General features: G+C 39.3%; 1 protein-coding gene and 1 non-coding gene across 5 annotated transcripts in view; both read right to left on the bottom strand.

The window, feature by feature from the left end:
- The window catches only part of syde2 (synapse defective 1, Rho GTPase, homolog 2 (C. elegans)), a 100,130-nt gene that overhangs the window by 15,506 nt on the left and 57,666 nt on the right, over positions 1-26,958 (bottom strand). For 3 of the 4 annotated variants that reach the window (XM_052013090.1, XM_052013088.1, XM_052013089.1), the window contains one exon: positions 11,329-11,510. In XM_052013090.1, coding sequence (XP_051869050.1) covers positions 11,329-11,510 — 182 coding nt within the window. Of the gene's footprint in view, positions 1-4,283; positions 4,417-11,328; positions 11,511-26,958 lie in introns of those variants that run through there. The other variant, XM_052013092.1, reaches the window with a different exon arrangement.
- On the bottom strand, positions 7,403-7,474 carry trnaw-cca (transfer RNA tryptophan (anticodon CCA)). The gene has a single exon. It is a non-coding gene; the product is annotated as a tRNA-Trp (tRNA).

Genomic DNA, 26,958 nt, shown 5'->3' with positions numbered 1-26,958 from the left:
AACAAAATATTTAAGTATGTGTTAAGCTATCTTAAATTTTTTGTACAATGAGGTCAGTGTTTAAAGTTCTGACAGAAATGGAAGCCACTTACAGTACCTACATACCAGCACATCTTTCATTCCATAAAGTAATCCCAGTCAATTTCAGATTATTGCTGGTATCCAAGGAATGCAAAGGAACAACACCAGTGATAAGAATGTTTGAGCTGGGCCAGTGAAAGACACATCAATAATATGACATGAAATGTGTACTGTAAGGTCTGCAAATACACTCCAGCCTCTTGGCTTCAGTGAAGCACAACGTTAGCAGCAAAATTAAAGGTTCCTATTTCATATCTAAAACTCTCTGGATGATGCAAGAGGTACAGAAGAAAGTAAAGCAAAAAGAAGGCTGCTTATGACGTGTCAAGCTGTAAATACCAGCAAGAACCAGGCTCATTGCAAAAGAATCAGAGAGGATGTGAAAACTAAAATGAGAGGCAAACAGAGCTATGAGCTGCCAGCATTAATGGGAATCCAGAAGTGTTCTATGGGCATATAAATATTAAAAGGGTGACATGTAGAGAAATGGGGGCCATTAAGGACAAAAATGGGAACTTGCAATGGATGCTGAGGGAGCTGTCAATATACTTTGCAGTTGTCTTTATCAGGAAGAGAGTTCAAGTAGTGAATGAGCAGATCGTTGAGACACTGGACATGTAAAAAATTGATAGCACGAAGATATTAGAAAAGTTGGCTGAATTTAAAGCAGGCAAGTCACTGGGGCTGGATGGAAAGTATCCTAAGATTTTGAGGGAAGTATAGGAGGAGATAATGGGGGCATTAATCATAATCTTTCAAATGTGAGGACAGTGGCAGATTACTGGAGAATAGCAAATATTACTCCCTTGTTCAAAAACAGGAGTAAGTATATGCAGAGCAACTACAGGCCAGTTTAACCTTGGAGAGGGGATAAACTTTTTAAAATATTGATGCAGGACAAGATTAAGAGTCACCTGGAAGAAAATAGATAAAGTAAGAGAAGCCAGCACTGAATTAAGAGCAAATTGTGATCAACAAATTTGGTAGAATTTTTTGATGAGGTAATGGATAGAGCTGACAAGGATGAAGCAATCAATGTACAAAGGAGGCTTTTGGTGCTCCATTACAGGCTTCTCGGTGAAGTTAATGCACATAGCATAAAATGGAGGAACAAACAATCTGCCGGACGAACTCAGCAGGTTGAACAGCATCTGTGAGGAGAGAGGAACTGTCAACATTTTGGTTCAAAACCCTGCATCAGGATTAAGAGTAGAGAGGGTATATAGCCAGTATAAGGACACATGGCTGTCGTAGTGAGTCTTGGTAAGAACATGGTCAAAGAGCAGAAGAGCAGTAGAAACCACGGAGGGTGAGCAGTGAGAGAGGCATAAAAGGGACATTGATATTGACAAAGTTGTTGAAGTAACAGAGGGTCGTGTTGAATAGTTGTTTTAAAAGGGTTACAAGAACAGAGGCAACTAGAAGTATTTGTGTACAAATCATTGAGAGTGGCACATTGTGAAAGCTGTTAATCAGGCATACACAATTCTGGGCTTTATAAATAGAGGCACAGAGTATAATAGCAGTGTAGTCATGCTGAACCTTTATAAAACACTGGTCCAACCTCAACTGGAGTACTGCGTTCAATTCTAGTCACCACATTATAGAAGGCATTGGAGGGTCCAGAAAAGATTTATGAGAATGGTATAAAACAAAAAGGGGAAAAGAATTAAAAGTGACATGAAGAAAAAGTATTTTTTTATTACTCAGTGTGTGGCTGAAATATGGAATGTACTGCCTGCACATGTGGTGGAGGTAGGTTCCACTGTGTGCTTCAATAGGGAGTTGGATAAATACATGTGAGGAAAAATTTGCAAGGATACCAAGAAAGGCCTGGGATATGGACTAGAGTTTTCTGGTACAGAACTGGCATGGACAAGGGCAGAATGGCCTCCTTTTGTGCTAGGAAGGGTTTTTACAGCTGCACAACAGTTACACATAATTTAACAGCCTCCAATAAATGTCTATTATTTGCAATGGATAATAACCATTTAAACCCAGATAATACCTGAAAACAGACCCTAAAGAGGGTAATTTAATTTTTCATGTTAATCAAAACTAAAAGATGCCAACCCTGACAAGGTATCTGTAGCAGACCAAACACAAGACTTGACACAACAACCAGAACCGATGGATCAGGCAATATGATATGTTTTTCTACAAACCTCAAGCTTTGCCACCCTTCTTCTGTTTAAATATTTTGTTGGTGAAAGGAATCAAGATTAGGAATCTTTTAACATTTAAGATAAAAGTAATTCTGCAACGAACAGAAGCTTACCAAGCTGAGTTATCTGAATAAATTGTACTTAATATATCAGCTCCAGCAAAGGAAAACATCTCTACACTATTCAAATGTTGTTCGGCAAAAATGGACTGAGCTAAAGGAGGTGCTAGGAATGAATCAGAGCTATACAACATGGAAACAGGCCCTTCAGCCCAACTCATCCATGCCAACCAAATTGCCTACCTGAACTAGTCCCATTTGCCTGCGTTTGGCCCATTACTAATGCAGTGAATACATGAGGGGGGGAATATCTAATGGAAGGATGAGCTAAAATTAAGGGTAGTCTTATCAGAGCAGTTGAAAATGGAAGACTTCTCTTCCTGTTTTTGTTTAATGCGTAAACCATAAAAGGTTACATGACAGGAGACAGAATGTAATTGTCAAAGCAGACAGGTATATCTGTATTAAACTCAAGTAGACCACAGATATTTTGAGCTCCAGGGTCTTTTTTGACTTTATTCATTTTTCAGCATCAGGACATCCCAAGCAAGGCTAGCAATTATTGCCAATCCCTAACTGCTCTTAAGGTGGGCATGAGCCACCTTCTTGAACCTTTGTAGTTCTTCTAGTGGACATTCTCCTTCAGTGCTGTTGGGGATAGAGTACAGGATTTAGACAATAAAGGAGGAGGAATGGGAATATACTTCCAAGACAGCAAGGTGTGGAACAGCAATGGCTCGCCCATGGAAGCCAGAGGGTGGTGGTGGATGGAGTGTATTCTGCCTGGAGGTCAGTGACCAGTGGTGTTCTGCAGGGATCGGTCTGGGACCCCTGCTCTTTGTGATTTTTATAAATGACTTGGTTGAGAATGTGGAAGGGTGGGTTAGTAAGTTTGCTGATGATACAAAGGTTGGTGGTGTTGTGGATAGTGTAGAAGGTTGCTGTAAATTACAACAGGATATTGACAGAATGCAGAGCTGGGCTGAGAAGTGGCAGACTGAGTTCAACCCGGATAAGTGTGAAGTGATACACTTCGGGAGATCGAATTCAAAGGCAGTATACAAGGTTAATAAGCAGTACTTAGCAGTGTGGAGGAACAGAGGGATCTTGGGGTCCATGTCCATAGACCCCTCAAGGTGGCGACGCAGGTCGATAGGGTTGTTAAGAAGGCGTATGGAGTGTTGGCCTTCATTAGTTGGGGTACTGAGTTCAAGAACCGTGAAATGATGTTGCAGCTCTACAGAACTCTGGTCAGACCACACTTGGGAGTATTGTGTTCAGTTCTGGTCACCTCATTATAGAAAGGATGTGGACGCTTTAGAGAGGGTGCAGAGGAGATTTACCAAGATATTGCCTGGATTGGAGAGCATGTCTTATGGGGATAGGTTGAGTGAGCTAGGGCTTTTCTCTTTGGAGAGGAGGAGGATGAGAGGGGACTTGATAGAGGTGTACAAGGTGATAAGAGGCAAAGATCAAGTGGACAGAGACCTTTTCCCAGTGCGAGAATGGCTACACGAGAGGACATGATTTTAAGGTGATTGGAGGAAGGTATAAGGGGGATGTCAGGGGTAAGTTTTTTACACAGAGAGTGGTGGGTGTGTGGAACGCACTGCCGGCAGAGGTTGTGGGGGCAGATACATTAGGAACATTTCTTTCTTTTACAATATTTTTATTAAATCCATGAAAAAATACACAGTACATGCATCAAAAAAGAGAGTAAAAATACTACTGAATACGTTGTGTTAAATCATACTTAAGGTCACAATACTCCAAATTAATAATCACACGTAATAGTTAATAAAGGAAAAAATCTGAAATATTATATTAAAAAAATCTACTCCCACTACCAAAGACCTAAGCTGTTTGATGGAAAAACAAGGAAAAATCCTTAAAAACATAACAATGTCAGCCAATATCTGTGTTTTAGTCACCAAGTCAGAGATTTTGAAAATAATTCGAAAAAGGTCCCCACAAGGTTTGAAAGTCTAAGTTAGATTCAAAACCTGAACAGCGAATCTTCTCTAGATTCAGGTATGACATAACATCCCATAACCATTGAACATGCGTAGGCAGAGTAACTTCCTTCCATTTAAGCAACACAGCTCTCCTGCCTATAAGAGAAATAAAAGCCAGAATATGTAAATCAGAAGCCTTCAAAGTTATATCTTTTTCTCCAATGATCCCAAATACTGCAGTCAAAGGATTAAGTTTAAAATTTATTTTGAGAAGTACAGAAAAAGTATGAAAGACCTCTGTCCAATATTTAAGAGACTCTTAGATAGACACAAAAATAGGGGGCTATGTGGGAGGGAAGGGTTAGAGCAGGATTAAATGTTGGCACACATTGTCGGCCGAAGGGCCTGTACTGCGCTGTAGTGTTCTATGTTTCTATGTTTCCATGAAGAGGAAACTGTAGCTGGCAGTGTCCACATGCGCCTGCTACCCTTGTCCATTGTACTGTTAGAGATCCTAAGTTTGAGAGTAGCCTGAGCGAGTACCTGCAGTGCATTCTATACATGGTACATATAGCAGGCACAGCTGGCTGGTGGAGAGAATGAGTGATAGATGGGATACCAATTAATGGGCTGCTTTGTCCTGCATGGTGTTGAGCACCCTGAGTTTTGTTACAGCTGCACACATTAAGGCAAGTATAAAGGATTTCCTTTACATTCTTGACTTGTGCCTCGTAGATGTTGGAGATGCTTTGGGATGTCAAGAGGCGAGCCACATCAGGATACCTCTGACTTGCTCCTGTAGTCATGATAGTTATGTAGATCCAATTGAGATTCTGGTTAATGATGAAGCCCAGGAGGCTGATGGTGGGAGATTCAGCAATGGTAATGTCATTGAGCAAAGAATGATGGCTGGAGAAACAAAGGACTGCAGATGCTGGAATCTAGATGAAAAACACGATGATGCTGGAGGAACTCAGCAGGCCAGGCAGCATCCGTGGAGAAAAGCAGGTGGTCAACATTTCGGGTCAGAACCCTTCTTCAGGACTGAAGATAGGAAAAGGGGAAGCCCAATATATAGGAAGGAAAAGCAGAGCAGTGATAGGTGGAGAAAAGGGGGGAGGCGGGGTGGGCACAAGGTGGTGAGGGTAGATGCAGGTAAGAGACAGTGAAAGGCAGGTGTGAGAGAGGAGGGGAGAGCAGATCCACCAGGGAATGGGTTAAAGGTAAGGAGAGAAAGGAAAGTGGGGGTAGAAGGGAGAGAGATAGTCTAGGAAAGGGAAGAAAAGAAGAGGTATGGTTGGGGGGGGGGGGGGGTGGATTACTTAAAGAGGGAGAATTCAATTTTCATGCCGTTAGGCTGCAAGGTTCTAAGATGGAAAATGAGGTGCTGTTCCTCCAGTTTGCACTTGAAATTCTCCTGGCAGTGGAGGAGGCCGAGGACTGATATACCTGTGATAGTGTGAGAGGGGGAGGTGAAGTGACAGGCAACAGGGAGATGCAGATCGCGGTTACAGAGAGCGCACAGGTGTTCTGCAAAACAGTTGCCTAGTCTGCGTTTGGTCTCACCAATGTAGAGAAGGCCACACTTGGAGCATCGAATGCAGTAGATGATATTAAGGGAGGTGTAGGTGAATCTCTGTCTCACCTGTACTGTTTGGGTCCCTGGATGAAGGCGGAGGTGGTGTAGGGGCAGGTATTGCACCTAAGGCACAGACAGTGGAAAGTTCCCAGGACTGGGAGCAGTATGGGTGGTGGGGGGGAGGAGTGAATTAGGGAGTCTCAGAGAGAGAGGTCCCTGTGGAAGTCAGAAAGGGGTAGGGAGGGAAAGATATGCTTGGTGCTGGGGTCCCGTTGGAGACAGCAGGAGTGGTGGAGAATGATGTGTAGGATACATAGGCTGGTAGGATAATGTGAGGACAAGGGGACCCTATCCCTGTTGGGTCTGCAAGGGGTGGGGGTGAGAGCAGAGGTGCGGGAAATGGTAGCGATACAGATGCCAGCTCTCTCGACCACAGTTGGGGCGAAGCTATAGTTACAAATGAAGCTGGACATCACAGATGTCCTGGAGTGGAAAGCCTCATCATGGGAACAAATGCAACAGAGGCGGAGAAATAGGGATCACATCCTTGCAAGAGACAGGGTGGGAGGAGCTGTAATCGAGGTAGCTGTGGGCGTCTGGGTTTGTCAAAGATGTTGGTGGATAAGGAATCTCCTAAGATGGAGATGGAAAGATCGAGGAAGGAGAGAGAGGTGTCAGAGATAGTCCAAGTGAATTGGAGAGCACGGTGAAAATTTGCGGCAAAATTTATGAAACAGTCGAGTTCTGCACAGATACAAGAGGTGGCACCAATGCAGTTGTTGATATAGCAGAGAAAGAGTTGAGGAATGGGGCCAAAGTAGGCTTGGAACAGAGACTGTTCAATGTAGCCAATGAAGAGACAGGCATACTTGGGGCCCATGTGAGTGCCCATGGCTACGCCCTTGGTCTGTAGAAAGTGAGAGGAATCAAAAGTGAAGTTGTTTATGGTGAGGACAAGTTCAGCCAGGCGGAGGAGAATGTTAGTGGAAGGGGACTGGTTCTGACTCTGGTTAAGATGGTGGCTGGATGCTTTCTTATTGGTGGTTATTGTCTGCTACCTTGCCACTTATCAACCCATGCCTGATTGTTGTCTAGTCTTGCTGCATTCAAGCATGGACTACTTCATTTGCTCAGGAGATGTGAATGGAATTGAGCATGTGCAATAATGAGCAAACAGTCACACTTCTGACATAGAACAAAGGTCAGTTATGGAGCTGATGAAAATGATTGAGATTTATGTAATAAGATAAGATATATGTATTAGTCACATGTATATCGAAACACACAGTGAAATGCATCTTTTTGCGTAGAGTGTTCTGGGGGCAGCCCGCAAGTGTCGCCACGCTTCCGGCGCCAACATAGCATGCGCACAACTTCCTAACCCGTACGTCTTTGGAATGTGGGAGGAAACTGGAGCACCCGGAGGAAACCCACGCAGACACGGGGAGAACATACAAACTCCTTAAAGACAGTGGCGGGAATTGAACCCGGGTTGCTGGCGCTGTAATAGCGTTACGCTAACCACTACACTACCGTGCCTGCCAAAATCCCACACAGCCTTTGTGACCCCGACGTGATTCGAACACGCATCCTTCTAATCTGGAGTCAGGCACGCTACCATTGTGCCACGAGGTCTCCTGATATCTTGGGACTGGAACATCTTTTTTTGTGGAAGGTTCACTCCAACCACTGGAATGCTTTCCCCTTGATGCCCACTGAGTGTGTTTTACCAAGGCTCATTAATGGAAAGCTCAGTCAAATGCTGCCTTGATGTCAAGTGTAGACACTCTCAGCTCGTCTCTGGAATTCAGCTCTTTAGTTCACATTTGGACCAAGGCTGTGAAGAGGTCTGGAGCAGAGTGGTCGTGATGAACCGCAAACAAGTCATCTGTAAGCAGCTCATTGGTGTGAGTGCCATGAGGTAGCGCCGACAATAGCTTCTATAACATTGCTGATGATTGACAGTAGACTGGGTGATTGGATTTGTTCTGCACTTTATGATCAAAATATACTGTGTAATTTTACACAATGTTGGGTAAATGCCAGTGCTTTATCTGTATTGGAAGAGCTTAGATGGAGGAGTGGTTGATTCTGAAGCACAATCATCAAGTCTAAAGCCAGGGTGTTGTCTGGTCCCATAGCCATTGCTATATCCATTGCCCAGAGCCATTTCTTGGTATCAGGTGGAGTAAATTAAATTTGTTCAAGTCTGGTAACTTTGATGGCTAGGATCTCAGTGAAAAACCAAGATGGAGATTATATGAAAACTGAGGCAAAAGGTGGGATATAGCATAGATTCATTTAGCATGCTGCCTTGTTTGATGGGATGACAAGCAAAGAGGAATGATTAGAAGATAGGGTTTGTCTCCAGTTTGACATCATTCAGTTTAAAGATCATACACTATTCTTCGGTCCTAAGAACATCAAGCTTAATGACACCCTTGCAAAATTAAGCAAATTGCAAAGTATTAATTGGAACAGTTCAGCTTGGTGTTATCAGTGGTACGAAGATGACGCTGTAGGAAAGTGATGACAATTTCAAGTCAATACATTTACAGAAAAAAATCATCTTCTGCCAAAATTGGGAGTGATGCATATCCATGCTTTAAATATTTGACCCCAAACTGTCTTCAAACAAAAGCGGAATTCACCCTGAGACACAATCCAATGATCAGCTTATAAGTGGGCATTACTGGCAACTATGGTGCACTTACCATTTTACAGAATTTCTGGTGACATGAAATCAAGGGGTTTTTATTCCCTTCATATTTTGCCTCTCTCACCAAGTGAAATTTGACAGAACTTTTTGGTATTTGCTTATCATATGGTATACGTAGTCAAATGTTAGTAAACTACACAATGTTTTGACATAACAGATATGATAAAGCTTTGATAATTGAAAGTTAATTTGACTAAGGTCTTGGAAACCAGCCATCTGACAAGCCTTCAGTAAAACACAATGGAACTGCAAATTATTTGGATCTTCAGCCAGTTTCAAAACCGGGACTAACAATCCAAATCAATTGCACTATCCAAAATTTCTGAATTTTGTACAGAATTATTTAAAGAATTCATTGACAAATCTTCACAAAGCATTTGTCCCAGTTTATAATCCAAGATGGCTGTATATCTCAAAGGTTTTATGCAAACAATTTTCTCATTCCCAACATTTCATAGGAAAACACTTATTGAAATGCACAACTTTTCTTCCAGCAACGCTCATACTTAGTTTTATGGTTTTATCTTCACCAGGCTATCATTAATGCATCAATTTTCAACAACACTCAATGTAAAGTGAAAATTAACTATCCTGAAATTGAACTGTGAACAGAGAGTGTAGCGAGAAAACTGATACTGGTGGCCCTCTCAAGTGCCACTCAGTACTGAGAACATAGGATCACTACATTTAAGTTGTACATTTTGCATCAAAGCTTCACTGAATAGTTATTATAAACAATTATTCCGCCCAATGTATTCTAGCATTCAAACGTATGAATTGGGAGCAGGAGTAGGCCACCTGCTCTGCCATTTAATAAGATCATGGCTGATCTGAGTGTAATCTCAACTCCGCCTTACCATGTAACCACAGTGACCTTCAGATAACATGCTTCTTTTTCATTCTTCCAAGATAGATAATTTGACATTTTCCCACATTATATTCCATTACCAGATCCTTGCCACTCCCTTACCTCTCTATATGCCTCTGTGGTCACCTTATACCACCCTTACAACTTGCCTTCCTATCTACCTTTATATCGTTGTCAAATTCAGCAATAACATCAATGCTTTCGTCTTTATAAATTTTAAAAAGTTGCAGCATAGATCCCTGAGGCTCAGAACTCATTACATCTTGCCAACTAGAAAAAGTCTCATTTATGCCTTCTCTGCATTTCATGCTGGCCAATCAATCCTCTACCCACACAATATACTACCTCCCACACCGAGACCCTTTATTTTCTGAAATAATCTTTGATGAAGCACCTTATCAAATGTCTTCTAGAAATCATAACGCGTCTACTGGTTCCTCTTTATCCATAGCAGAGGTTGCTTCTTCAAAGAACTCCAATAAATTAGCCAAACAAATATTATTTCTAAGTTAACTTTGGCTGATCATCTAGAAATGTTCTCAGTGCTCCACAATAATGCCTTTAGAACATAGAACATCACAGCACAGTACAGGCCCTTCAGCCCACAATGTTGTGCCAACATTTTATCCTGCTCTAAGATCTATCTAACCCTTCCCTCCCACATAGCCCTCCATTTTTCTATCATTCATGAGGCTAAGAGTCTCTTAAATATCCCTAATATATCTGCCTCCACCACCTCTGCCAGCTGTGTGTTCCACACACCCATGTTTAATTTGTCTTCCATCTGTTTTCCATTATTAATTCCCTATGCTCAATTAACTCTTTTAACTATCAATAGGGAATTTTTATATTGCTTGTTAGCTTTAACCCATACTCTAATTTTTCCTTCCCTATTAATCATTTAGACAATCGTTGCTTTTCTTTATAACCTGTCCAATATTTTGACTCATAACCCACCTTTGCACGATTATATGCTTTTTCTTTAAGTCTGATACATATTTAACTTTCTTAGTTCACTGCAGAGAGTGGATTGTCGCCTTTTCCCCTCTGGTTGAAAAGATCCATCTGCCACTGCATCTTGACCAAGTGATCCTATAATGTCATTTGCCAATTCGTTTTAACCATGCCCTCATGGGTGCCCTTGCTTAAGCTTAAAATACTAGTCTTGAATCCATTCTACACTCCCTGAAATGGAATCTAAAATTTAATCATATTATGATCACTGCCACCTAGGATCATCTCCACAATGGGGTCATTTAATTAATCGACCCTAATTCATTGCACAACACCAGGTCCAGCATTACCTGCTCTTGGCTCTAGAATGTGCAATTTAACCCAGAAGTTTTTATGTCTATATGTAGATTAAAATCCCCCATGATTATCGCTTTCACATTTGTATGAAGTTTGTAACAAAGCAAGTGTGGATCACAAGCCAGCAGTGAATAGAATCACCCAGTAGGAATGCACCAAAGGCTGTCCAGCGGGTCTGTTAAGACCAGTGGCAAGACCGCTGGAGCGAGTGTGGATGGTATCCATGGGGCACAGGTTGTGATCAGTGGAATCAAGTACAGATAACTCAAAGTTTATGAATAAAGAAGGGCGGACCTAAGTTTTGCTACAGTATGCTGCATTCCTCTTAGATTATTGTTATTAATTGGCATTTTCAGCAATATCTGGCAGATTGGTGGAGATTACTCATTTACAGAATGATCAATAATGAAAGGATACACGTATAAGTATTGTACGTTTATGGCCTGAGCCCAGTAACATACCATAACTAGATGACAACAGCTGGATGCTTTCAGTTACCCCAAAACATCATTCAGTTCTACAAATACTGAGTTCCTTTTTCTTTAGAAAGGGTTATAGAATTTTGTTTAGCCACAGAGTCTTCATGCTTACCCTCTCCACTTCAGGTAGACAGTCCAAGAGACCAGCTGTGTACTCAGAGTCACTAAGGTCATTCTCACACCCAGAAGAGGTAATCTTGAGGGGTTGCTTAGCCATGGTATCCAAAACAGCTTCATACAGCTGCTTTGTTATCAAAGGTGATGGCAGTTCTCTCAAGTAATCCTTGAGGACACCTGGACAAGCAAAAGAAAAGAACCAATGTGATGATCCATCTTGTATCTGTTTAACTCTTATGAATGACAAATGGTTTTGCATAATTCCTTCCTGGTGCTGGGCTAGGAACAGAAATTGATGATTGTATGAAAGAGGAAGGCTATGCATGATTATAGAATGGGCCATGTTCATGCTGAGCAAACCTAGGAACATCTTTAAAGAATATTTCATTGAAACAATTCATAATGGATCGAACATATAAAATATCAATAAGTAGAGACCACAGGTACCACTGAGCATTTCATATACATCCAGAACACAGTGGTGGAAGTCATAATGACAATGCCAATATCTCAAGCAAGCTTGATATACTTGCTTCTGAAATGCAATATCTGGAATACAGCAGAACTTCAACTTTTCTGGCCTGCATTTATATAGCACCTTTCAAACAGTAAATTATTCTATGCAAGTCACAGAGGTAGAAACAGAAAAGTGGTGGTTTCACATAAGCTATCTGAGTTGACCAAATTCTATATCAAGGAGGTAGCTTTTATAGGGTGGGGGGGGGAAGGAAGGACAAGGTAGGATACAGAGGACTTTGAGGAAGGCATTTGGAAGCAGTCTAGGCATCATGCTGACGAGTGTGGAACTGATGATGAAAGGAGCATAAAGTTTGTGACAGGTGTCATGAACCAGCAACAAAAGAAACACACTGAGCATGATTCAGTGTTAAAAACTATTTTATTAATCACTACTATTGATAATACGTAAAATAAAAGTAAAAATGTTAGTATGTTAGAATTCAAGAATGTTAAACCTCGAACGTTAACCCCAAAACTAAACTCTTCGTGTGTGTGTGTGACAAAGTCCAAAACTCCCAGTTCCTGAATGGTTCTTAAAGTTCAGTTCCGCAAGCCATAAGGTGAAACATGAGCAAGGGCTTCTTCAACAACCACCGTTGTCTGAAGATAAGATGTAGATGTAGAAAAACATAGAGAGAGAGTACATACGAAATCCAAATGTTCCACGATGGAACCCAAACGACACTCCAGTGTTTACTCGGTAGTGACTTCCTCACCCCGAAAAGCATCCGAACCGTGGTCGTCCACATACAAATACCTGTTTCCTTCTACAGGTCAGCAACAAAGTGAACTCCACCGGATTACTTCCAACTTCCATACATGGATTTCAGTGGCAAACACAGTTATTGTTTCTCATCCATCGATAGAGAAAACAAGCAGGCTGGTGTCTCTCTCCCTTCTCTCTCTCTCTTCTTCTTCTTCTTCTGACTTCTTCAACAACGTCATTACGTCCTTTATCTTCTATTGACGTAAGCACGCCCCACACACACATACACACGCACTCTCTATCTTAAAGGGACTTTCACTGAGTCCATAACACAGGGTTGAAGAGAAGGGCTTTGGATTTTAAAAGTTAACTAGCATTAATATTCATAACAAACAGCAATTGCATTGCACAGAAGTAATTTCCCCATGTAGAGTAGGGAAAGACTGTAACTTTAATTTTGGGCCATAGCAATTTATTTTATACAAGATTCCAGACTTGTTCTCTAGTTCCAAGCTAGAGAAAAATCACATCAATTGACTTCAACTCTCCGGATTGGGAGAAAATGACAGAGACCACCACCTGATCTTTCACGAGAACAACTTGTTCAACATTCACAAGGAGAAAGATCAGAATCGGGCTCAAGTTGGTGAATAGATAAGCAGTTACAGTGCACTCTCAATGTTTTCACATAAAAAGTGCCTGGTTTGGGGAGACAATGATGCAATGAGGAGGCAGCATTGATTAAAAAAAAGTGGGGTGAAAATTAGCAAGGAAGAGTTTGAAATCTTGTCAGGAGATGTCCATTTGTCGCAAATGTACTCGAGATTGTAGAAAATCATTCTAGCAAAGTTTAGAACACAAAGAGACTGACAAGAACAATTGCCCTGTTGTTTGCAGTAAATAGATATACAGTACTTTAATACAAGCAAATTCTTCACAGTGCATTCTATTAATAGAATTTATGCATAATTTAAAATGCAGAATTCTTCAGAGTATTTCAATCTTCATCCCACAAAACAAATGGTTGGAAGTAAAAGATTTTTTCTTCCTTCTCTTTTGAAGGCCACGAAGTAAGAGTGACCAAGCAAGTATCTAACAGCTTCGCAGTTACATTACCATAACAGCAACACTCAATTTATTCCATCCACAGCTGGAAATTTCCAGGATTCAATAGTGATTAGAAATTACCCGCTTTTTCCTCCTTTTCCTTGCCTGGAAACAAATAAAGCAAATTGAAGCACATACCAGTCCAAAAGCAATGAATGTGGCATACACAGGGCTGGGATCTTCTACTAATATCTTTGCCAGTTCCAGCTATGCAGTTTTCAATTACTTTAGTTTCATACCTCTACCTAACCTATACCTCTTCAGAAATATAGTATGCACAAAATAACATTTTATTCCTACAGAAATTAATCTAATTCAACCAATTTAATTGGTCTAGATATATTTACAAATGATAGCTTCTGAACAAGTTTCAAATTCGAATGCAAGATAGTGAATCATATGCATATTTCAGCATTGAATGCATAAATTGATAAAAAAGCATGAAGCAACATGCATGCTTGCAGTGATACCATTATCTTCCAGCACACTTTAAACATCCATGTTGAATGTCAGTAATTACTTTTCATTCCATCATTTTTCAGGACATGGGCACCACGTCAGGGCCGTTATGTTCACCACACAAGATGCTGGAGGAACTCAGTAGGTCAGGCAGCATCTGTGGAGGGAATTGTGTTATTGCTCATCCCTGAAGATGGCAGTGAGCCACCTTAATGAACAGCTGCAGTCCTTCTGGTGAAGATATTCCTTCAACGTTTTTGGGTGAGGAGTTCCAGAAGTAGACCAAACGATGATGAAAGAACAGTGTTGTATTTCCAAGTCAGGATGGTGCGCATCTTGGAAAGGAACATATAGGTGGTGAAGCTCCCATGTACCTGCTGTCCTTGTACTTCTTGGTAGTAGATGTCGTAAGTTTGGGAGGTGCTGTCCCAGTAACCCAGGCATGTAGCTACAGCACATTTTGCAGGTGGTCCACACTATGGCTACCATGTGCCAGTGGTGGAGGGAATTAATGTTTAGGGTGATGGAAAGGATACAATCAAGTAGGTTGCTTTGAACATAGAACAATACAGCACAGAACAGGCCCTTCGGTCCACAATGTTGTGCCGACATAGCTAATCCCTCCTACCTACAGAATGCCCACATCCCACCATTTTCCTTTCATTCATGTGCCAATCCAAGCCCCTCTTAAAAGCCCCTAATGAATTTGCCTCCACCACCCTATCAGGCAACGCATTCCAGGCATCCACCACTCTCTCAGTAAAAAAACTTACCCCTCTCATCTGTTCTGAACCTACCCCCCTCACCTTAAATGCATGCCCTCTAGTATTGGATCGCTCAATAATGGGAAAAAGATATTGCTTGTCCACCCTATCTATGCCCCTCATAATTTTATACACTTCCAACAGATCACCATTTCTATCCATTTCATCTGACCTCATCGGGAATGTTGTGCTTAGTTTGGACACCACACCACCTCAGAGATGATACACAGGCCTTAGAGTGAAGAATTAAGATCTAACCTGAGTAAGATGACATAAAGAGGGTTAACAAACGTGATGCAGTTGATGCATTTGTGGACTTTCGAAAAGCTACTAAATAAAATCCTACATCCCCAGGCAATGGCATTAAGGTTTATATGAAATGGCCCAAGTGACAGAAATCGTACAGCAATGGTTAATGATTGTGCTTCAAACCAGAAGGAAGCCTTGAGAAGCCAGTGTGTGCATAGTTCCTTATATTAACGCACCAGCTTTGTATATTGGGCACATGATTTAAAAGCTGCACATGTCAAAACTCATTAATGCAGTAAACAGCAAAGAAGAAAAGCAGATTCCCTAAGGATATATGGAGACTGACGGCAGATGAAATTTAACATTGAGTGTTGTGTTCTGGAAGAATGAAGAGATTGTGTCAGAGTAGGAAAATAGGCATTCACATCTTTGAAGGCTCAGGACAAATTATAGAATCACAAAGGAAAGCGAGGAAGTTACGGTGACTTTCTAAAAATTACTGTATAGACCAGCTTGAGGGCTGAGTCCAACTCTACCTGCCCTATTTTTCAATGAATGAGAAGGATTTAGAGAAGACGCAGAGGAGTACCACGAGCATGGTACCAGGATGGGATGAACTTGAAAGTTAAGATTTACTGAAATATTTAGTGTTAGGAGCACTCACAATCACAGCAGCCACAATTTTTACTTGCAATTATAAACGTTAAATCAAACTTTTAAAACAACATTCAGCTGTCATTTCTTCACCCAAATTTCCAACTGATCTATATCCTGCTGTATCCTTTGGCAACTTTCCTCACTATCCACAACTCCTTTTCATGTTGTCTGCAGACTTGCTAATCAGACTTACATCTTCATCCAAATCATGTGTATATTACATACTGCAGAGGTCCCAGGATTGATACCTGCAGAACACCACTGGTCACCACTACCCGCTGTCTTCTATGACCAAGCCAATTTGGATTCACTTTACCAATTCACCCTGGATGCTATATGACTTCATCTTCTGAACCAGCCTACCATGAGCGACCTTGTCAAATGCTTTACTAAATTCCATGGAGACAACATGCGCTGCCCTACCCTCATCAATCACCTTCGTCTCTTCCTCAACAAAACTCAATCAAATTTGTGAGACAGGACCTGCCGCACACAAAGGCATGCTGACTATCCCTAATAAGTCCATGCTTTTCCAAATGCGAGTAAATCCTGTCCCTAAGAATCTTCTCCAATCATTTCCCTACCACTGAGAGAGAGACTTCTGCAAACTTGGCTTTCTGCTGTTTCCCTGACAATGGAAATATATCAAGATATTTTTCTTTTTCTTTCAGGTGTTATAAAACATGTAATAAAATAAAAACGTCAAAGTTTCAGAAAGGTTTTGTTTGCTTTAGCTGACAGCAGTAGAAGAATAATTAATGAATATTCTATTTCTGGAACTAACTTGAAAAATGAGACTCAGCACTTAAAGCAAAGTCAAAATCAGTCTAATGAGTTCAACACCAAAACAGAGAAACCATGATGAACTTTGTAGAAGTATCATTCCCCAAGTTTAATTAGCCCATGAAATACAGCTGTTTTTTGTTCCATTTCAGCTACCTTCCTTAAAAAAATACCAATTGTCGATTAACTGGTACGCTTTATCCTGAGCTCAGTCACGTTCTGCAGCGAACACGTTTAGATGGCAAGTTAAACCCACAATCCATTTCATTGCTTTCTCATTTTTCTTACTCACTGAACTGTTAAGTATACACGTTTAACTCTGACATGCAAATTTATGTGAATGAATGCAGACATGATGCAAAATCACTGCGACATGTCTGTTCCCAAAATCAACATGTGAGGGCAAACTGAAGGGAGTCAGGACACTTCATTGTAAGTAAGCGAATGTCAGATCAATTGCTTTCTGGTTCAAGATTTTCTGTTTTAATACCCATGTTTGGGTCATCAGAAATCTGTCAAATAAGTGACTATCAGATTCCCACCTCACTCTGATACTCAAAATAGTTCCTTGTTTGAAAACACAATCATTACTAGAAGTTTAAAAATCACAGTCTACTCTGTTAAAGCACAGTAATTTTGAAGTGATAAATACCTCACTGAATAGAATCTCAGTTGTCACACAACTCAAATATATTAAGAAAATTTTAATATTTCTATTTGTTAATTTAATTAAATCATGGGCACACCAACTTAAAATGGGAATGCACTTATAGTTGCTCACAGAAGAAGATTTTAAAATGCAACTTGACTTCTTTCAGTTTGCTGTCACATTAGCCTGCAGGAGTAACAGATTGAAGAAAATTGTTTGAATATTCAGCTTCCCCAAATGTTGGCATTGGTCAAGTCATGAATTGGTATTTCTACAACTTAAAACACCTGGTGAGTTTACCAAACCTGTACTAAATACAAACTCACCGCAAAGGGTGAGTAGCTTCAAGTTCCTGGGCATTAACATCTCAGAGGATCTATCCTGGGCCCAACACGTTGATATGATCATGAAGAAGGCACACCAGCCACTCTACTTCATTAAGAGTTTGAGGAGATTTGGTATGACACCAAAGACTTACAAATTTCTACAGATGTATAGCAGAGAGCATTCTGACTGGTTGCATCACCGCCTGGTATGGAGGCTCCTATGCACATGATCAAAAGAGGCTGCAGAGGGTTGTAGACTCAGCCAGCTCCATCATGGACACAACCCTCCCCACCATCGAGGACATCTTCAAGAGGTCGTGCCTCAAGAAGGCAGCATCTATCATTAAGGACCCTCACCATCTGGGACATGCCCTCTTCTTGTTACTACCTGTGGGAAGGAGGTACAGGAGCCTGAAGACCCACACTCAAGGTTTCAGGAACAGATTCTTCCCCTCTGCCATCAGATTTCTGAACGGTCCATGAACACTACCTTGTTATTCCTCTTTTGCACTATTTATTTATTTTTGTAACTTATAGTAATTTTTATGTCTTGCACTGTATTGCTGCTGCAGAACAACAAATTTCATGACATATGTCAGTGATAATAAACCTGATTCTGATAATACTGGCTGAAGTGTAAAGTCCCATAAAAGCTACCCTGTCCACATGACCCCAGGATTGACAATCAAGTCCGCTCTTACTCTAAGATCCAGTGGATTCAAGCCTTCCTCATGTGACAACTTGCTCATTACAGATATTAACCAAGTCAACCTTCTCTGAAGAGGTTCCACTGCATTCTTCCTTGAATAAGGAGACCAATACTGTACTCAGTCCACTAGATGTGGCCTTGCCAATGATTTTATAACTGAATCATAACCTCCATACTTATGTACTTAATTCCTCTGGCAATAAACCATGATGTGTGTTAGCTTTCCTAACTACTTGCTGTTCTTGCATTCTAGACTTTTGCCAATCATACACTCAGATACCCAGGTACACCATGCTACATCTCGGAACTTTGCAGTAATTAGATTTTTTACTTTTCCTATCAAAATGGTCAATTTTACATCTTCCCATGTCTAAATTACAGCAGTAAGCTCTACAGCCAACAGCTGCAAAGTATCTATTACAGACGACCCCCGTGTTACAGGGTGGTTGCATTCATAGAAAATGGTACATATCGCTAGAAAATGGTACTTATTGCAGTTTTCTGAAATGTGAAGCCACATCATCTGCGCATGTGTCAAGAAAGAGTTGAAAAAAATTGTTTATCTATTTACTGTTTTTCACGCAAATTCTGAGAGAGTAAATTTTATTCCATACCTCAAATTTTTGGGTAGTGATTTGTGAATTCTGCAAGGGCAAGTTTCCGTAACCCAAATAGCCGTAACATGGGAGTTGACTGTACTACTCTGAATGCATTCCCTCAACAGCATACGATTCATAGTCTAATTTAAGAACCTTTAACAAAAACATGCTGATGTACATCCAGCATAACCTCCTGATCTACTAAAGGTAAACTGATGTTGAATTCTAACTTGAACATGCCATATACCTTTAAAAGCACACAGTGACAATAAGCATTTCTAATATAGGATGCTGTCTCCCACACTCCAAGATATTGCAGCTACTTTCAACTCAACACGTTTCCAAGCCTTTCCAAATTTAGATTTCACCAGGCATCTGCTGAAGCAGTAGAACAGATAAGGGGGAACCAGTGGACATGGTGCATTTGGATTTTCAGAAGACACAGGAGGTTGGTGAACAAAGTTACAGCACATGGAATTGGGGGTAATGTACTGACATGGACAGAACTGATTACTGGACCGAAAGCAAAGAGTGGGAATAAATTGATCTTTCTCAGGGTAGCAGGCTGTGAATAGAGGGATATGCAGAGATCATTATTTGGGCTCCAGCCATTCACAGTCTATGTCAACTATTTATTTGGCCAAGGGGACAAAATAACGTATTTCCAAGTTTGCTGACAAGGCTAAATTAGATGGGACTGTGAGTACAGAGGAGGACATAAGAGGCTTCAAGATGATATGCACGAGACATGGCACATGGAACCCAATGTAAGGTTATCCATTTTGGTGCACATAACAGAAAAGTATTTGTTTTGAATGGTGAGAGATTGGGTAATGTCAAATTCAAATGGACTGAAGTGCAATTGTACATGTCACTGAAGCCCAATGTGCTGGTAAAGCAAGCAATAAGGAGGGCAAATGGTATGGTGGCCTTTAATACAGAAGTAAGAAGGTCTTTTGTAATTACATAGGGCCCTGGTGAGATCCCATCTGAAGTATTTGGTACAGTTTTGGTCTCCTTACCCAAGATAAAATCTACTTGTTCTAAAGGGAATACTGCAAAAATTTGGTTCCAGGGGTGGTGGGTTTTCTGTATGTGGAGAGATTTGAGTTGACTGGAAATTACTTACAAAAAAATTGACAGGTTAAATGCAGGGAGATATTTTCCCTGAGTGAGTCTACAACTGGGGTCACAGTTTGAGAATAAGCACTAGACCTTTTTGGACTGAAATGTGGATAAAGTTCTTTCCTGAGAGGGCAGTGAACATTTGGAGTTCTCTACCCAAGATTGTTGTGGAGTCTCAGTTATTGTGCTCCCCATGACAGAGACTGATAGATTTTGGGACATTGAGGGAATCAAGTGATATGGGGATAGTACTGGAAAATGAAGCAGTGATAGAAGAACAGCCATGATCTTGATGAAGGGTGGAACAAACTCTAAGGACCAAATGGCGATCTTCTACTCCTATTTCTTATATTCTTATCATAAGATGTTTGACTACCACTCTTTAACAATTTTGTAATTGAAGTAGCATTGCTTAAAATGTCTCATTTCCTCCATCAGTGTGAAGTATTATTATATGATATTAAAAAATGGATAAGCCCAAAGGCGAGCATCCTGACTGGTTGCATCACCGCCTGGTTTGGAGGTTCCAATGCACAGAGGCTGCAGAGGGTTGTAGACTCAGCCAGCTCCATCACGGGCACAACCCTCCCCACCATCGAGGACATCTTCAAGAGGCGATGCCACAAGAAGGTGTCATCCATCGCCAAGGACTCTCACCATCTGGGACATGCCGTCTTCTCGTTACTACCATCGGGTAGGAGGCACAGGAGCCTGAAGACCCACACTCAACGATTTAGGAACAGCTTCTTCTCCTCTGCCATCAGATTTCTGAACGGTCCATGAACATTACCTTGTTATTCCTTTTTTTTTTGCAGTATTTATTTTGTAATTTATAGTAATTTTATGTCTCGCACTGTACTGCTACTGCAAAACAACAAATTTCATGTCATACAAGTCAGTGATAATAAACCTGATTCTGATGTCAGTGACTTCTAGGTCATGTTTAGCAAGGTAAAGCTCCTTCTACCCCAATCTGTGTCTTAAATTCAGAACTGTTTCCCTAAATGGAATTGCTCATTTCCATTTCAAGCATCTTTTCGTTCTGAATAACAATTTTTTTTCTGAATTGCAAGCAGTTTTAGGAGGAAATTGCATTTACGTGGACACATATAACCATGAGATCAAGTAAAAATCAACAAATCACAAATTAAAAGGAGAATTGCTGGAGCATAGTTCATTTTCCATTTTGTTGGAAATAATTCTGATACGTTGCCATCAAAAATTTCATATTTATCATGAACTGCTCATGAACAGGTTAGGTTGTTTTTACAGGAAAGAAAACATGTTAGCTCATGGCCTCATGAACTTTTCCAATTCATGCCAAGATGTTTTTTTTTTGCAGCTTTTATTTGAATAGATATGTAAGCACCATCTAAATAAAAATTAAGGTACAGAATATAAAAAAAATGCTCCAGTAATAATTAGTTATTAAAGATAACTCCATGAGGAGGGGATGTTACTTAAATAAAAACGAGAGTTCAGATTGATTTATTTCCTTCCACACACCTCCCCAACCATTAAACTAATAACTAGCCAAATACCGAGGATTTCAAATTGCTTTTTAAATTACAATGTGAATCAACATCGATGGGAGTCTAGAAATAATTAAAACGTGGATTGCTCCATAATGCCCATAAATCCATGCTGCATTTCTCTGTTTTTTTTCCAGAACTGCTAACACAGCTAATAGACAAAAAGAAAAAAATGTGGTAGCACTTACATAACTTGAATTGCTTCTTCCAGGCTAAATTGTGAAACGGCAAAAATGTTCTGAGCATTAAAAAATTAAAAACAACAGCTCTGTTTTCAGAATCTGTCCAGCACAACAATAAACTTTCAGTCAGCAACAATATTGTTGTCTGCTAGCATTAATTGGTCCCTCTCGTGTTTAATGATATAGACTCACATTCCAGGGTCACAGACTTTCAAGTACCCCAGGGGTCATTCATTTAAAAGGTCAATTACCTGAACTATGCCCCTTCTGAGGGTACAAGCGGCGCCACAATGTGGTGTTATGCATTTTTTTCTTAACTGGATTTCATTATTACTCCTGGAATGTCAAATAACCAATGTTATTTTTAAATAACTAGATAAAGTACATGTAAGAGAGGTGACAACTAGGTGAAAAGAATCAACCCCATCATTCAAGCAGGTCACCCAGTCACACAACAAAAAAAAACACATGAACAGGGTGAATACAAGTTCATCAGAAATCCCAAACCATTTTCTGAATGCAAGTGGCGTAATATTGCGAACAATTGCATTACTTAAGAAAGCAATGTAGTGACAAATATTTTCAAATTTATAACCTGAGAAAATATTGTTTAACCAATGGTTTTGTCCAATTTTTAGCCTAGTTCAACCAATTAAACAAAACTTCTCTGCAAAACATTATGAAAATGGATCCACTTCAATGCTATTTCCTCCTATTTAGCTAAAAATGTTGCAACTTTTTGACATTAACTACATACTATAGAATGTATTTATTTGTTTTATACAGCACAAAATCTGAAAGTTATTACTGAGTGGTTACAGGAGCCTGTTCAGCCCATTGAATCCATACTGGCTCTAAGAAAGACCAACCCAGCCAGTCCTGCTCCCCTATCCTCTCCCAGTCCTGAAAATTCTTTCAATTCAGATATATATCCAGCTCCTTTTTGGAAGTTATAATTGAATCTGCCTTCACTACTCCTCCATGGCAGTGTATTCCAAACACCAAACATTTCCATGTCACCTTTGGTAATCACCTTCATTCTGTCTCATAATTTTTGATGCCTCTGACAACAGGAACACAGTTACCTGGTCTACAACCCTTCATAAATTGAAACACATATATCTGTGGTCAAATTATTTCATATTCCGCTGGATTGAAAAACACGAACTAATAATGAAATACGTATATTAGCTGATAAGATTAAAGAAATTGATAAAAAATATTCTGATACTCCTAATCTGGAGCTTTATACAAAGAGAACAGAACTCCAATTACAACAGTTTATTATTAACATCTTCAATTGAAAATCTACCACTTAAAACCAAAAGTCAATTTTATATACGTGGTGACAAATCTGGTAAATTATTGGCCAACCAATTGAAAGCTACTTTATCTAAATGTCAGATTAATAAAATTCGTAAACCAGATGGTACCTACACAACAGATCATGTTCAAATTAATAAATCCTTTCAAGAATTTTATGCTTCTTTATACCAATCAGAATCCCCTGAGGATTCCACATCAATGCATGAATTTCTAAGAGATTTAAGATTCCCCAATTATATTTAAATGAACGTTCTACATTAGACGCACCCATTTCAGAGGAAGAAATAAAGAAAGTAATATTTTCAATGAACTCGGGTAAAGCACCCAGCCCTGATGGATATACAGTAGAATTTTTTAAATCCTTTTCTGATATTCTTGTTCCCTGGTTAGGAAAAATTTTTAAAGATGCCCTATCAGTGGGTAAACTACCACAATCCTTCTATGAAGCAACTATTTCTTTAATTCTTAAAAAGGATAAAGATCCCACTGATTTGTGCATCTTATAGACCTATTTCTTTATTAAATGTAGATTCAAAAATATTTTCCAAAATATTGGCCTTTAGATTGGATAAGGTTCTTCCACAAATTATCTCTGAAGACCAGACAGGATTTATTCAGAATCGTTATTTACATTTTAATATTAGGAGATTAATGAATATTATATATACCCCTTCATCCCAAATTCCAGAATGTGTTGTCTCACTAGATGCTGAAAAGGCGTTTGACAGAATCGAATGGGAGTATCTATTCATTACACTTCAAAAATTTAATTTTAGCCCTAAATTTATATTTGCGATTAAACTGATTTATTATACACCTATGGCTTCAATACTTACTAATAATCAAAGATCCCCTTTGTTTAGTCTTTTTCGAGGTACTAGACAAGGTTGCCCTTTAAGTCCTTTATTATTTGATATTGCTTTGGAACCCTTGGCTATTGCACTCCGGGATTCGTCAAATATATGTGGCATTACTCGCGGACAGAAGATTCATAAACTCTCTCTTTACGCAGATGACCTGTTACTTTATATCTCTAATCCAGAGGAATTTATCCCCGCAGTACTATCACTACTAGATCAGTATAGTGTTTTTTCTGGCTATAGATTAAATCTTAGTAAGAGTGAACTTTTTCCATTAAATATGCAAACCCCAATTTATAGTCAGTTACTAATCTAAAAGGTAATTGCCTATTTTATGTATTTAGGTGTTAAAATTACCAAGAAACATAAGGACTTATTTAAAGTTAATTTATTGCCTTTAATTGACCATGTTAAACAATTATTTACTAAATGGTCCCCACTGTCTTTATCATTGGAAGGCTGAATTAATGCGGTTAAGATGAATATTTTACCAAAATTTTTATATTTATTTCAAGCGATTCCAACTTTCGTCCCAAAATCTTTTTTTGACACTATTGATTCTAAAATTCTTTCATACATTTGGCAGAATAAAAACCTAAGGTTAAGTTAGAAATATTTACAAAAACTAAAAAAGGATGGTGGTATGGCCCTGCCTAACTTTAGATTATATTATTGGGCAATTAATATCAGATATTTAATTTTTTGGATACAAGATTTAGATGTAATTCAATGTCCCAAATGGGTACAACTTGAGCATCAATCAGTACTTGGATTTTCATTAGTTTCTACTTTAGGAGCTTCACTCCCTTTTGTACTTACCAAATTAAGTAAACATATGATTAACCCAATAGTTAAACATACAATACGAATAGGGTTTCAATTTTGTAGATTTTTTGGATTGAATAAATTTAACTTGTCAAGTCCCATTCAATCTAATTTTTTCTTTCAACCATCCAGAGTTGACTCAGCTTTTTCTATATGGAAAAGGAAGGGAACAGTATGTTTTCGTGATTTATTCATTGATAACTTTTTCATCTTTTGAACAACTGTTTAACAAATACAATTTGTCTAGATCACACTTTTTTCGATATTTGCAGATCAGAAATTTTTTAAAAGCTACTATACCCTCTTTTCCAACACCATACAAAACTGAAATTACGGAAAAATGTTAGGTCTTAATCCTTATCAGAAGGGCTTGAAAGCAATAATCTATGATTTAATTATGAAAATACGTCCAGGATCACTGGACAAAATTAAGAATGAATGGGAAAGTGAACTCCAAACAGCTTTACCTACAGAGACATGGAAGAAAATTCTTCATGTAGTTAATACATCTTCAATGTGTGCCAGACACACTTTGATACAGTTTAAGGTAGTTCACAGGACCCATATGTCAAAAGAAAAGCAAGCCCGTATTTATCACCATATAAATCCTATATGTGACAGATGTAGATCGAATGTGGCTTCTCTTACACATATGTTTTGGTCCTGTCCTCTTTTGGAAAAATATTGGAAAGACATTTTTAACATTATTTCAACTGTATTGAATATTGATTTACAACCTCACCCTATCACTGCAATTTTTGGATTACCAAGGTTAGAGTCTGGCCATTTATCTGCTTCCACTTACCATATGATTGCCTTTGTTACATTAATGGCCAAAAGATCCATTTGCTTAAATGGAAGGATCCAATACCCTCTACTACTTTTCAATGGTTCTCTCAAACTATATCGTGTTTAAAATTGGAAAAAATTAGGAGTGGTACTGTTGATCCTTCGATTAAATTTGAAGATACTTGGAGTCCATTTATTCAATATTTTCACATGATATAGATCCCTCTTTAATAACTTTCCAACTTAGAGGAACAGAGTTGACGACATAATATTGCTGTTTCTATTGAGAAATTTCAGTCCAGTCTTTTCTTTCTTTTTTTTTGTCTTTTTCTTTCGAAATTTTTCTTTTTAGTTTGATTTGATATATTGTTTATAATTTTTCTTATTGATTTGTGGATTTTTCTTTTCTTTTATATACATAATAAATCTTTTTCTTTCCTTTCTATTATATTATATTCATTTACTAAGAGATCGTGGGATCTACAGATTTTTAAAAAAATTTTATTATTCTTTATGATTATCTATGCCATGACTGTTCTCCTGATCTCTTTGTATTAAATGTACAAATATCGATGTTATATATTCATCTGTATCAATTTGGAAACTAATAAAAAGACTGAGAAAGAAATTGAAACACCTCTATCACATTGTAAGTTCATCAACCTGAAATATGAATTCAGTTTTTCTCTGCATGTTGCCCAACTCACTAAACATTTCCAGTATTTTGTGTTTTCCTTTCAAATTTCTAGCACCTTCATATTTTTCCTTTTCAATCCCTCATTTCAGTAGCTACCCTGTATCTGAAAAGGTTAACTAAAACATTTGTTGAACAATGAAACAAATTTATGATCACAATCACCAGAGTGTTAAAACAACTGAAATGTTGCAAGCAACATTATGACTATGAAGAGGTCACTGCTTCAGCGTTACTCTGCATTCAGATTTCTAGAAGGCAAAATAATTTTGCTGGGGTACATGATAAAGAAAATTCCATAAGACATAGGGGCAGATTTAGGCCATTTGGCTCATCAAGTCTGCTCTGCCATTCGATCATGGCTGATTTATTTTTCCCTCTCAACCCCATTCTCCTGCCTTTTCCCCGTAACCTTAGGTGCCTCCTGATTGGCACCTCCTTAGTGTAAAGGGATAGATGGGACGGAGTTTGTTCGGTGTGTACAGGAAGGATTCCTGACACAGTATGTGGACAGGCCGACTAGAGGAGAGGCCATACTGGACCTGGTACCAGGCAATGAGCCTGATCAGGTTTCAGATCACTCAGTGGGAGAGCATTTTGGAGATAGTGACCATAACTCCGTGACCTTTACCACAGCCTTGGAGAGGGATAGGAGCAGATGATATGGGAAAGTATTTAACTGGTAGAGGGGGAATTATGATGTTATTAGGCAGGAATTCGGGAGCATAAATTGGGAACAGATGTTCTTGGGGAAGTGCACAGCAG

The sequence above is a fragment of the Pristis pectinata genome, chromosome 3 (assembly GCF_009764475.1).
Source record: "Pristis pectinata isolate sPriPec2 chromosome 3, sPriPec2.1.pri, whole genome shotgun sequence".
NCBI lineage: Eukaryota > Metazoa > Chordata > Chondrichthyes > Rhinopristiformes > Pristidae > Pristis > Pristis pectinata.
Note: the sequence above shows the minus strand (reverse complement) of the source record. Positions and strands in the feature narration are given on the sequence as shown.